Below are 13922 nucleotides of genomic sequence, written 5' to 3' on the forward strand. Positions count from 1 at the left end.
AACAAAAACGGTTTAACTCCACAATTCACTACTACATCATTCACAGTTTTTTCACAGGTTTTCAGCAATTACTTTCTAACATGTTTCAAGATTCAAGAGGTTTATTTGTCACATACATGTTGTATGTGACAATATAATACAATGTATTTAGAAACAAATCACTGAATTGACATTACAGGGACTTTAACGTTTTACCTATAAGATTAGTTTAGCTATTTGTATATTTACATTTACATTTACATACATTTATTAATTAAGCAGACGCTTTTGTCCAAATTGATTTACAGGAGAGGCTAGAAACACTCAAAGCATAGATCGACCATTGGAGAACCTCAAATTTAACTTCTTGAGAACCTGTTTCTAAATTCAACCAGCTACAAGTGCAAGATGTTGCTCAAAGTAAGGAATCAGAATAAAAATAGTGTTAGTATTATTTTTGTACGTATTTATTGTATTGTACTTTATATTGCAAAATAATAAGTACTGATATGTTGTTAGTGCATTATGTCAAAATAACAACTTAAAACTAGGCAACACCATCATCAACTCATGTTTTTGTAGTGCATTATGTCAATAGAAAAACTTCAAACTAGTCGCAGTATACTTACAATAGTTATATATTTGACAAATGTATTTATATTTTATTTATGTTTATTATTGTTATTATTATTTTAATATTATTTTTTAAATATTATTCTCCATTTTATCAGACTGTTAAGTTTTATTAAATGCTTATGTTCTGTAGTGAAACACAACAAATCTCACCAGAAGAAATTCTGTATATATATTCTGTATTCTGAATGTCCCTGGCAAATCAAACTGATGAGTGTGGCAATCACATTCTTCTTATTTCAATGCAATGAGAAGAAGTATCGGCATTGTGTGTTTATCTCACTTAGCACCTGTCCAGCCTGTTTTTTACAAAATCCCATTGTGTTATGTAATCACAGATGTCTTACTATTAATAGCTTTAAGAAAATAAATCAATGACAGCTCATAGTAAATGTATGACATGTTTAATTTCTCTGTCCACCACAGGTCCCCATAAGCCTTACCAATGTGGGATTTGTTCCGTTATACGGAGACGGTGATGAGCAAAAGGTCCTGGCGCTCTTCTCCCCAAGTGACCAATTTACAGCTGTGGCTCTTTACCTACTTGACCGATGGTGGACAATAGACGACATTCTCAAGACAGCCGACCCCGAAAGAGATGGCGCCATGAAGGCATGATGACCTTTGCTTCTATTTTTTTCTATCTTAAAAAAAAGATTACATTAGAACCCTCACTTATCCAAATGTATTGGTCCTATCTATTGTCAAATACAAAATATGTTAACAATCAAATGTGTAACAGAAAACCTAATGGATCTCATTAATGCTCCTATAGGGACTCGCACACGCAGGCTGAGGTTAAAGTTGCTGTTGGACATTTTATCGGATGTTCAGATGTATTGATTAGACTTTTATAATAATAAATAACATACAATATGCATTTGTTTCTTTCTGATGGAAGTTAAGTATACTACTTTAAATAATTTAGGAACAGTCCTCATGTTTTGGTTAACCTTATGTTTCACTCCCTCAAAGTCCTTCATCATTGGATAAATTAGGTTCTACAAAAATGGTTATCTGCTAGTTTCTGTAAAATAACCTCAATTGTACAGTATCCCAACATGATGCTTTTATACAAATTTGAGAGAAATTTAGGTCCAAACATCATCTTTAAAAGCAATGGGGTTTTTTTGACTACAAAAGCAGTCATATTCAGCATCGCACAATACAGCAGGTCACCCATTTGGGTGTAACAGCAGTAACAACACTGCATTTCATTGGCACAGCAATGCAAATAGTGCCAGCACACAGCAAATTTAGAACTAAAACCGTGAGATACCCTGATAAATGAAATTCTACAATACTTATCTTATTTTGATTTGATCGGTATCAGTATCCAGGCTGTTACAGTCCCAGTGCTGATAATATTTTGATCCTGGTCAATGGGGATGACACGGGATGCGGTGGATGATGCTCTCACCATGTAGAACCAGATAGGGTTCTACATGGTGTTTCTCTTAACTTCCACCGATATTTGGAAGTTGAATAATTCCAAAATTGATCATTTATGAAATTGTCAAACAAAGACAAAAATAACCAAAAACTGTTTTGGGATCCAGTCTTCATTAAAGGTACATTGATTAATGTTAGCGGGCTGCTAGTGGTCATCTGGGGGATGTGTTGTGATGAGTGAAGTTAATTTCCCCCAGGTGGAGTGAAGTTGTCAATGTTTCATCTCCATGGCTTCGAGCCTCGGCCAGCAAACCCAGCCCTTTTATCTGCTCCAGGGTGGCTGTAAGGTAGACAGCCGGGCAGACGGAAATGGGGGAGCTAGTTTAACTCTCATCTTAGGTGTTGGTGCCATCAGTAGGTCAACTTCCTCAGCCTCAGCCGAGACCTCATCCCCGATCTGGAGTTGGTTTTACACTTAATTAGTATGTAGGCTTAAAGATCAGATGTTCAAATATCAATGTGATTAGGTGTTGGTGTGATGTTTGACATACAGTACACTGTAATACAAATTCTAAACATGTTTCCAATAAATATGTCCTCCAGGCGGAAACCGTTGCAGAAAGAATCGTCTTGTACATTCTCAATCGTGTTGTCTACAGAAACAAGGAGATGAGCACAGAGGAGCTTCCTTTCCTTTGCCACAGAAAAAATGATTATGCCAAAATTCTTTGGAAAAATGGAGAGGCCATTGGTTTCTACTCGGTGAAGTCTTCAGGTAACGTTTTGCTTTGTGCAGAGGCTCAAGGTTATATTGAATTTTATTTTGTATTTATTAAGTATCCATTTTATTTGTACATTGTTACGTTTATGTTTTTATTAAGAAAATAAATGTTTCTCTTACTTCAGGGCAATGTCTGTAGCTGTGCACAAAATGCTGGAAAATATAGTCAGAGTTTTTATTTATCTATTTATTTATTTATTTATTTATTTATTTATTTATTTATTTAGTTATTTAGTAGTAGTAGTAGTAGTAGTAGTAGTACTATTTTTATTTAATGTTCTCTTCAGCGTCTAAAACAAATGCCTTCCAAAGCCACATCCATTTGACACCAAAATAAATAATCATCCATAATGGACATTACTGGCTTTCTGCTTACCTTCAATTCCAGAAGCTTTCCTCAGACTTAAAACATGTATCTTAAAATTAAAGATAGCAATTCATGTAAGGGTTGATACATTTTGTATTTTACACTAACTTTATACTAACTAATATTTTTACTTGGTTGTTGAACAAAAATCCCCATATTGGTTTCATTATGGCCCAATAGGCTGATTGCGACCAAATTCAATGTAGGCGATTTAAAATTCCACCAATGTGCATAATTCTTAAATTCAATCAACTACATTCAAATAGTGTTTATTTTCAGCACTCATTGTTACAGCCATTGAGGAAAGGCAGATCAGCCTCAATGAGATTAAATGTGGCCACTGTCATATTGCTGTGAATCTTATGACATTTTGTTACCGTTGTAATTTAAGCTAGCTAATTAAACCACATTTTAGAATTTATTTTACTTAATTTTGCGCACTACGAGTACAAAAGAAAGTCAACACGGGCCAAATAAGACGCAAAAGTGTTCCTCCCACTGTCAATACCGTTTTCACACCAAAATTAGCAGGTGGACCAGGTTTTTTTAAACCCAGGTCAACCCGCTAAAAATAATCGACGTCATGAACACGCTAGAAGGGGCGTGTCATGGTTCCAGTGTGAGTGGGAATAAAACAGAAACAAACAATGACATAAAACTGTAAAACTTGTAAAAAAAAAGTATTTTGAGCCGTTCAAAAGAATCGTATCGTTCATGAACGACCCAAGACTACAGAAGTAGCAACTTTAACCACCTGCGCACGGATACTCCATGCTGCCGGTCCGTGCACCAGTCCATTGGTGGCAGGAAGCAGGTAACGGCTTATGGCGATGCTGGACTGACTCGGAGCCTGGCGGGGAGCGTGGGGGTTCTTCGCTATGGTCTCCACGGTGCGATCTCCATACTCGCAGCATTTCACGGTCCCCCATGCCGAAAAAATGTCAATAACTTCTGATTTTGATTTTGGATTCTAAATGGGATATGAAATGATAGAATGATACAGCATCCGGAATTTCAACGCGTGTCGCATCGCAAAGGTAAAGGTGCCAAAATTACCCGGTCGACCCAGGTGTCCTGTTCACATCAGAGCCAATCGGCTCTGATGTCAATTTAATATATTAAAGTGATTGATATTACTTGTTTGTGAATTTTGAAACCAAGTCTATGTTTTGTAATTAGTCAAGTGTTAAAATTTTTATTTGAAAATGATTTCATCAGATCATCATTGAAAGAGTGGATGCCAAGCCATAAAAGTGTGGGCACCCCTGAATCACAGTAGACATTCAAGTCAATGTTTGTGATTTCTCAATGCTCTCATTTTGTTCCCTTGTAGGCCAGTTATGCCGTTCTTATCTAACGCAACGCTACCAGCTTCCTGTGATGGACTCGATTTTTGTCAAAAAACAACATCGTGGTGTTGGCTTTGGTCTTGAGTTGCTTGAGGACTTTGTGTTCACTTTTAATGAAGATTGCCTGGGTTTGATGTGCCCCCTCTCAAAAGCCATGTATAGAGGTATTAGTACTATTATTATTCTGTCTTTTAAACCATGCTAACAATGATATCCTATTCTCGTAGCCCTTACTAGATTTGTGACCCTTGGCCGCTCCCTTGCAATTTGAATATTCAGCTTACACCTGATTTTTGTCCCCAAATTTCAAGTTTGTGAGAAATACCTTCGTCAACATCCAGGTCACAGAAACCTGCTCTGGGAAGTGCACAGCATGGGCGGCCTCAAACAGAGGACAAATATAGCTAAAAGGATTTGGGCTATCGATTTGAAAGGTGAGGAACATTAATGATTTCTCATGGTGTTACTGAAAGGATAGGTTAACAATTATTTTTTTTAAATGTCAAGTCTTAAATCTCCCTTTCAAAAACAGGGAACTTTTATTATAGTCTTGTGTTTCCTGGTGTATTTTTGAATAGGTTTTGAATAACGGTTATATCAAGTTTTATTTAGAACCACTTTTGGCAATTGACGTAGTACATACACAGCGTAACATTGGCTATGGTAGGTTGCCAACAGGAAGAAGCGTCATTTCCTGTTTCCATTAGTGTTGGTGGGCATTAGCCAAAGGAGCTGGTTTGTGGAAGTGCAAAAAGTCAATAAAAACCTGACAAAGTTGTTTTGCGACCATTTGTTTTCCAACATAAAAACACTTTCTGACAATATTGTGAGCTTCCCATTTTCGAGACAAGGTTTTATGTTTTATGTTACATGTTATATGATGGGAACCAGTGTTGGGTTGAAAAATTAGCGAACCTATCCTTACAGTAACACCAGCCCCCTCCCACAAAGTCTCTTTTCACACATTCAAGTAAATAGGCCAACACTAACCCTCTTCATGGCTAGTAGTGTCATCAATGTGGACCAATATTTCAGACATATATTTGTTGTTTCTTAGCAATATCGAAGAACCTCTCATTCGTGGAAAAAGCAGTTACCCGCGACGTCACCAAAGATGATACAGGTATGAAGATCATCACACAAATGGAAGAGGGTGAATCGATAGAGTGTGCTTCGGTCAGCGCTGTTAAAGTTGAGGATTTCATGGTTTTATTTGTATATTCTTTCCCTTGTATTACATTACCTGAAAACCTACTTAAAGTTGTAAAATCTTATAACAATTTTTTTCAGAGCCTGGAGAACTAATTGTTTCAACCCAACATAGAGACAGGGACTTGGAGGGCAGTACGATGGACCAGAATGCATTGCAAGATAAACTGCAAAATGTGGTCAGGTAAGAGCATTACGTTCAAGGAATCATGTCTCAAATAAAAAATATTTTACACATGTATATCAAAAGGTATTGTTTCATCTTGGATCTCTGCGAAGCTAAATGCTACTCTGTATATGTGCAGATGTTCTTATAAGTGTCTGCCAACATACTTGAGCACTAGCAGGCAGTGTTGCATTTAGACCAGAATGTACAAGAAAGAAAGGAGAAACCCCTCAACCACTGTTTTGAGGAGCCATCGTACAAATGTTTGCGCTTTTACAATGCTGTAAATATATTGTGTAATGATAGAAATCTAAAAATCATGTTCTATATATCTGTAGAATAGAGGATATTGAAGCAGAAACTCCCCAAGAGGTTCAACTGACTGAGGAAGACAGCAACGATGAGCAAATTGCTGATTTGGATAGGACAATGCAGGCTGAGGTGAGCACGCAGTTGGGCAGACATTGGCATCATTTTCGTCTAATGGGAGAAATCTCTATTATTTAATTCGATTTTCCTATTTTTAGGGCACTGATGATATGGTCATTGAAGACAAGGCTGAGGAAGTAAATACACTGTCAGACAAACCTACTATTCTGGCTATTGTTTCAGCCCAACAAGTACTAGGAGAAGCCACTGTGGCCACATTGGTTCGTATTTCTGAAGGGTCTCAGAGGATGAATGTTAAAATGCAGCAGCTAAAAAAAATCTCACATCAATCTCACATAGAAGTAGAGAATGTTGCATCAGAAATTGAAGAAGTGCAGAAGGTGTTTCAAAAGGAGAACATTACAGTGGTGGACGGCACTGAAGATGATAAAGAGGCGTACAATATATCAGATCTCAAAAAAATACCTAGGGAAACTGTAAGTCAAGAAGAAGAGATTGAGCATGGCATGAAGTTGCAGAGACACAGGGTCGCAGAGGCAGCAAATAAAGCAGCTATAGAGGAAACCACTATGACAACCCCTGAAAAATGGGAAAGTGGAGAGACTGCTATCGGGGTAAATTATGTGATAAAGGTGGGCCAAGAGGCAACAGAAAACACATTAACTGAACATCCTGTTGAAGTAGTCGTCCTCACCGGCAAATCCAATGAGGAGACCAGAGTCAGGCCTCTACCAGAGACAGCAGCCTTAGAGCACCAGAGAAAGAACATTTTGTCTCAGATCTCAAATCTCCAGGAAGCTGCTATTGTCCTAGTGAACCCAAGAAGTGCCCACCATGGACTACAAATGGAGGAGAAAGAGGGAACCATTGGTGTTATAGAAGGCGATACTAAAGAGTTGAGCACTGTTAAAGAGCAACAAATGCAACAGACAGCAGAACATGAAAAAGAAAAGTTCAAACCAGAGATATTGGCTGTAGAGATGATGAACTCATCAGCTGAAATAGGAAATGCCCAGAGTTCAGAGATGGGAGTTGATTCTGTAGATAACACAAAGGATACTATTGAGGCAGAGGAGTCAAAACCAAAATATGTTGAGGAAAAAGCACTAGGAACACAAAATCTGACATTGAAGCATAAGGCGATTTCAGAGACTTTTGCTGATAGGGAGGTAGAGATTTCAACAGATAAGACCTTCTCAGCAGATGACAAAAATAGTTTGGTAGCAGAAGCCCCAGTTACTGAGACACAATTTTTGAGAGGCGAGAAGAAGTCTGTTAGAGCCACACCAAGACCCAAATCTCAAAGAAGAGGAAAACGACAGCCAGTGGAGAAAACCAAGGAGGCACTGGGAGCTGTAGAAATATGTGCTGATGAAGAGGAAGCAGAGGCTGATAACTGCTCAAATAACAAAGCACAAGGGGAGGAAGCTATAACAGCTACGGAGACCGAGGTAGAAGAAATAGAAGAGGCCGCAAAGGATGCAACTGGAAATAAAAAAGAGATAAAGAAAGTGGCCGGGGGAAAGTCTGTCACCCAAACAGAAGAAATCGAACAGGTAAAAATTGAAGTCGACATTGAGAAAGTCTCAGAGAAGTACAAGGTAGGGGTGCTGAAGGAGGGAGGGATCAAAATAAGACCTGTAGATGAATCACCACTTTTGCCTGTTGAAGAGTGTGAGTTGGAATTGTCACAACAGGAAGCTAGCAATTCATTGTCTGCTGTTTCCACCATTGAAGAGCCAATGCTTAAACCTAATGAATCTACACAGGTGAGTAGTTATGGGTCTGATGCAGTTTCAGGGCCTCAGTCAGAGGACACAACATTCCAAATCCATAAACTACAGAGAGCAACTATCGTGTTAATGGACCTGAAAAATACCTGCCATCAACTCCAAATGGAGGAGAGAGGGGAAAAAATTTCTGTTAAAGATGGGTTACCCATTGAAATGTCTGCTGTTAAGGAAAAAGAGTCCCTGGGAGAGCTGACAGACGATAGCCATAATGAGGTGAAAGAGCAATGTGTTGCTGTGATTTTTGAGAGAACTTCTCCAGTTGAAATGGGAGATATCAAGAATTCGGAGATAGAAGATGTTGCAGACGACAAAGAGCAATATCATACTGTAGAACAGATGGAGGAAGCCGAACCAGCTATAGTAAAAGACAAACCTGAGGGGGGAATAGGAGAAGGCAATATGACTGAAGTCACTGTACAACATGCAGCAGGGGTGAAAGAGGCTGCTGTTTCAGAGGCCTTTACTGATGGAGCGTTAGAGAATCTGGCTGGAGAACTTGCTGAAGAGAAGTCAGATGAGGACAAAAACTTGGACGAAAAAAAAGCACCAGTTGCGAAAACCCAATCTCAGCGGAGTGGGAAAAAGACTGTCAAAGCAACACCAAGACGCAATTCCACAAGAGGGAGAAAACAAGCGCAAGAGAATGAAGAATGGGAGGTTATTTCAGATGTAGAAACAATCATTGGTAAAGGGGAAGCTCCTGTACATACCGGAAGTTTGAGAATGCCAAGAAAGACTGTGTCTGACAGCCATCAAACTAAACCTATGCAAGTTTGCAAACAATTCTGGGAAGAGGAGGATACGAGTGAAGAGGAAAGTCCAACAGCTGAAGAGATAAAAGTAGAGGAATTGCTTGAATCTGTTAAAAAAGAAAAGGTAATGGAAGAAGAAAAATTTGAGGAAGAATCCACTAACAACAATGCAGAAAGTATAGAACAAGAAATTGAGAAGACTGGACAGTCTAAAGATGAAAATATAACATTGGCTGCAGAGGTGGAAAATAAACTGCAAGAAACACTGACAGAAGACGACATTATAAAAATGACACATTTGGAGAACGAATCTTCAGAACTGCTGATAGAAGATAGCCATGATGAGATCAAAGAGCCATGGGGTGCAGTTGTTGAAAGAACTTCTTCAGCTGAAATGGGAGACAACAAGAACTCAGAGATGGAAGATGTCGCAGCATACAAAAAACAAGCTCATACTGTGGAAGAGGTGGAGGTCACAGAAACATCAATTGTAAAAGAAAAACCTAAGGGGGAAATAGGAGAAGGCGATATGGCTGAAGGCACTGTACAAAATGCCGCAGTGGGAAAAGATGCTGCTCTTTCAGATGCCTTCACTGATGGAGAGTTAGAGACTCAAGCTGGAGAACTTACTGAGGAGAACTCAGATGAGGACAAAAACGTGGTCAAGGAAAAAGAAGCAGCATTTGACGAAACCAGATCTTGGAGGAGAGAGAAAAACACTGTCAAAGCTACACCAAGACGCAAATCCACAAGAGGGAGAAAACAAGAGCAAGAGAATGAAGAACCGGAGGTCATTTCAGATGTAGAAACAAGCATTGACGAAGAGGAAGCTCCTGTACATACCAGAAGTTTGAGAATGGCAAGAGAGACTGTTTCTGACACCCCTAAAACTAAACCTAAAGAAGTTCACAAGCAATTCCAGGAGAAGAAAGATAAGTGTGAAAAGCAATGTACAACAGCTGAAGTGATGGAAGTAGAGGAATTGCTTGAAGCTCTGGGAAAAGAAAAGGAAGTGGGAGAAGAACAGGTTGAGGAAGAGGCCACAGCCAACAATGCAGAAGGTATAGAACAAGAGACTGAAAAGAGTGGACATCTTGAAGATGAAACTGTAAAAGTAACTGCAGAGTTAGAAAATAAATTGAGAGAAACACTGACAAAAGCCACTATAGAAAATATAGATTTGCAGAAAGAATCTGCTGTTGTGCTGACAGAGGATAGCCATGATGAGATCAAAGAGGAATGTTTTGCAGTTGTTGAGGGAACTTCTTCAGCTGAAACGGGAGACAACAAGAACTCAGAGATGGAAGATGTCACGGCATACAAAAAACAAGATCATACTGCGGAAGAGGTGGAGGTCGCAGAAACAACAGTTGTCATAGACAAACATGAGGGGGAAATTGGAGAAGGCGATATGATAGAAGTCACTGTACAAGATGCCGCAGGGGAAAAAGAGGCTGTCGTTTCAGAGACCTTTACTGATGGAGAGTTAGAGACTCGAGCTGGAGAACTTACTGAAGAGAGGTCAGATGAGGACAAGAACTGGGACGTGGACGTGGACAAGGAAAAAGAAGCACCAGTTGCTAAAACCAGATCTTGGAGGAGCGGGAAAAAGACCGTCAAAGCTACACCAAGAGGCAAATCGACAAGAGAGAGCAAGCAAGATGATAAAAATGAAGAGCAGGAGGTAGTTTCCACTGTGCAAACAAATGGTGATAAAGAGGAAGCTGCTGTTCATACCAGATATTTGAGAAAAACAAGGTCTGTTTCTGTCACCCCTAATACTAAAGCTAAAAGAGTTTGTAAACAATTCCAGGGAGAGATGGATAAGACGAAGGAGGAACGTACAACAGCTGAAGGCATAGAAATAGAGGAAGGACTTCAAGCATCTGACAAAGAAGATGAAGAAGCCACAACCAAAGAAGCAGAAAATAAAAAGCCAGAAATGGAAATAGGAGAAACAAAAGACAAGATGGAAACAACAGTCACAGACAAAACAGCTTTGGTATATAATTATTTGGAAAGAGCAACCATGGAGGAGAAAATCTCATCCATTCAAGGAGAGGAGACCAAGTTCTTGGACAAAGTGGAAACTCCAGTTTTAAATTCACCAGAATGTAATTCTGAAAGGTTAGACAGAGATATAAATTGGGGAGAGTCAGGTGTGGTTTTGTTAAATGTTGGATTGATGGATACAGAGAAAAACATTACCAGTCAAAAAGAAGCAGGGGCTGTGTCTGAAAAGGAAATCAACAATGTCGAAAATGACAACAGCATATCATCAATATTTGTTTTGAGAGCAAGGGAAGAGAGACCATCAGTGGAGGAAAACGCATCCAAGGACATCAAAGAGAAGGAGATGAATTCTGTACTTCCTAGGTGCACAACAAACATTTTGGAAAGGTCAAAACAGCGCTACCCCAAAGAGAACAGGGAAGAAGAAGTTAAACCGGCAACTCGACAATCCAAACGGCAAAAGTATAAGGTGCAATATATCAGTGATGATGACGTAATAGAAAGAACAACTGATTTTAGGCAGGAAAAAGTGGACTTTCAGTCAGCTGGGACCAAAAGAAAAAGGGAAGACCAGGCTGGTGAAGGTTCTACAAAAGTGGAGAGTGAGCAAATGCATGAACAAGGGGAGGAATCAATAAATATGACACTTGATGTTGTTGATGATGATGATGATGACTATGAGGAAGTGGAGACAACTGAAATAACCCAAAATGAATCGAAAAGGGAACTTAACACCCTGAGGCAAGACGAAGAGGTTGAGCTGCTAGTTTTGAGAGGGAGGTCTATTCCAATCGTAAAAGCTACACCCCAGCCAAAATTTGCAGGACACAGCAGTGGAAGAGCAAAAGCTAAGCATAGGATCATGTAAAATGCTGGAGGCACATTTCAGTTCCCAAACCACAATAAGCGCATAGACTGTTTCTCAAAGCCATTTTTATATTGTATGTATGTTTTTTTTACTAGTAGATGCTTGGTGTTTTTACACTGACTTTCCAAAAAACTTCCTACTCTACAAAATGAAAGCATATTGTTTATTTGTATTTTACATGTAATCAGGCATTTAAGCTCACATAAATACACATTTTGATATGTACTAAAGTTGTCACAATGCCAGCATATTGTCATTGATACCAATACCAGAGAAATTCCACGATTCTCGATGCCAAATTTGTATGAGAACAGTTGGCATATAGCCTTCAAGAAATTAAGTACTATTCCACAAGTGAGCAATATTTTGCATAGACAAATCCAAGAAATGTGCACTGTATTGCAAAGTCTAGAGCAGCACTACCATGAAAAAACACATATTAAAAGGTAGACAACCATTACAATATTATTACAATTTCATGTGACCGCTTTGGTTATCTGATCCATGCCGATAAATTCCACTACTGACCTATCCGATTTCCTTGCAGATATACTGTACATTAGTAGTAATGCTATGAGAGAGAAACATTTTATTTTAGGAATGCAATGCTTTTTTTTATATCACTATTTGTATTGCTATATAGTATGCTATATTATAAAGCTACTACTATATTGCTCATTGACTCTAAGAAAACATGAATAAGCTTCCACAGTAACTTTAACAACAAGCCCTAATACGGCTACCTCGCTATATATGCTACGCGAAGGTGAAGAGAGCTAACTCTGGTATATCTTGCAGTAACCCTGTAAACTAATGTGAATAGCATTGGATTTCCATGATTAGAATGCTTGAAAGACAAATTGATGTAACCATGAATTGAGACTGTCAGGATATCTTGTTGGATGCCTTTCCTCCTTTCATTTGAAATAGTCTTAGGCAACCTTTTGCAAAGCGTCAATGTCTTGTTGCTTGTTTGCTTCAAAAGAAAACCATTTAAAGCGTTAACGTGTTCGCCTTCGTTCTTTGTCATAACAGCATGTAACACTGGAGCCATTTTTGAGTTTTCCCAACCAGGTGTCACTCCTCCTGTGGTCCATTTCAGTCACTTGTTCAATTTTATGAATGCGTCATATCCCAAATATTGGTCATAACTGAAGTATTTGTTCTCGTAGTATATCTAATATATACCTTTGATATGTAAAGCACAGGACATTCATCTGTTCACTCAAGTAATTTCAGTTCTGAATCAACCAAACCTCAGAATTTTGTGAGGAAGGCCGTTTACCTGACATACATTTATCATAGCACTTTCTACTTTCTATTCCCTGTCATTACACAATGGTTGTAATAAAAATATAAAAACACCAGCAGTAGCAATGTGATTTGATCATTTGTTGTTGTTTTATGTTGTAAAATCCCAATTGTTTTTTCTCAAAAGTTATTTTTCCTTATTAACTGGTATGTGTTATGTCAAAAATCTTACTTTTAAAAACTGTCAATAAATGTGTTTTTTCTGTACCTTTCAATGAAAATGCATTTTAATTCATTACTTCAGGCCACACCCACAGGTAGCCTTCTCACACACCATGTTAGTTTTTGGCAAGAACACCCCTGCACACATTTTAACAGAATATTTGCTAATTCGTGCTAGTAATGTTTTTGCTTATTTTGCGTAATGTTTGCAGGGTTTGAAGATATGTATTTCATGCAATTGTATATGCAATTGTATAAACCGCTTTAATTATCTTAACTGTGACTCAGATATAAATATACTACAAATATAGTTGTTTTCCTATTCCAATGCAAGGTACTGCGGGTATGTTAAGGTGAGTTTGATTTAGGAAGATTTAAATGTATATTTAATACAACATAGACAATTAACATCAAAATAACATAACAAAAACAAACAATGAATTATGTAATATAATTATAGAACCCAGATTGTGGTGCCGCCCCCTGCGGCTGCCTGCGTGAGCGCCTACGTACATTTTAGTATTTTTAGAGCTTATAGAGCTTATTGTGTGTAATCTATCTAAAGTATGTATGACCATATGTATATGTATGTGAAAAATAATCACTTGAACTTGAACTTGAACTAAATTTCTCTGTGAACAAGTTCATTTGGCTGCCTTAAAATATACTAATGAATAAGCTGATTTCTGATTTTTCTAGAGACAAAATATCTTGCAAATTTTGATATTATATGCTTATTAGACACTCATGAGTCAAC

The 13922-nt window shown here is 38.3% G+C and overlaps 1 protein-coding gene across 1 annotated transcript in view; it reads left to right on the forward strand.

Moving 5' to 3' along the window:
* LOC307233123 (uncharacterized protein) overlaps positions 1 to 13210 on the forward strand; it is a 20922-nt gene extending 7712 nt beyond the window's left edge. The window contains exons 3-10 of the mRNA XM_080004335.1: positions 1039 to 1224; positions 2608 to 2779; positions 4486 to 4665; positions 4813 to 4935; positions 5559 to 5624; positions 5792 to 5894; positions 6215 to 6317; positions 6404 to 13210. Of these exons, the coding sequence (XP_079860461.1) occupies positions 1039 to 1224; positions 2608 to 2779; positions 4486 to 4665; positions 4813 to 4935; positions 5559 to 5624; positions 5792 to 5894; positions 6215 to 6317; positions 6404 to 11692 (6222 nt within the window). The 3' untranslated portion in view covers positions 11693 to 13210. The remainder of the gene's footprint in view (positions 1 to 1038; positions 1225 to 2607; positions 2780 to 4485; positions 4666 to 4812; positions 4936 to 5558; positions 5625 to 5791; positions 5895 to 6214; positions 6318 to 6403) is intronic.
* The last annotated feature ends 712 nt before the right edge of the window (positions 13211 to 13922 follow it).

This window comes from Zeus faber (genome assembly GCF_960531495.2).
Source record: "Zeus faber genome assembly, chromosome: 7".
In the NCBI taxonomy this organism is placed as follows: domain Eukaryota; kingdom Metazoa; phylum Chordata; class Actinopteri; order Zeiformes; family Zeidae; genus Zeus; species Zeus faber.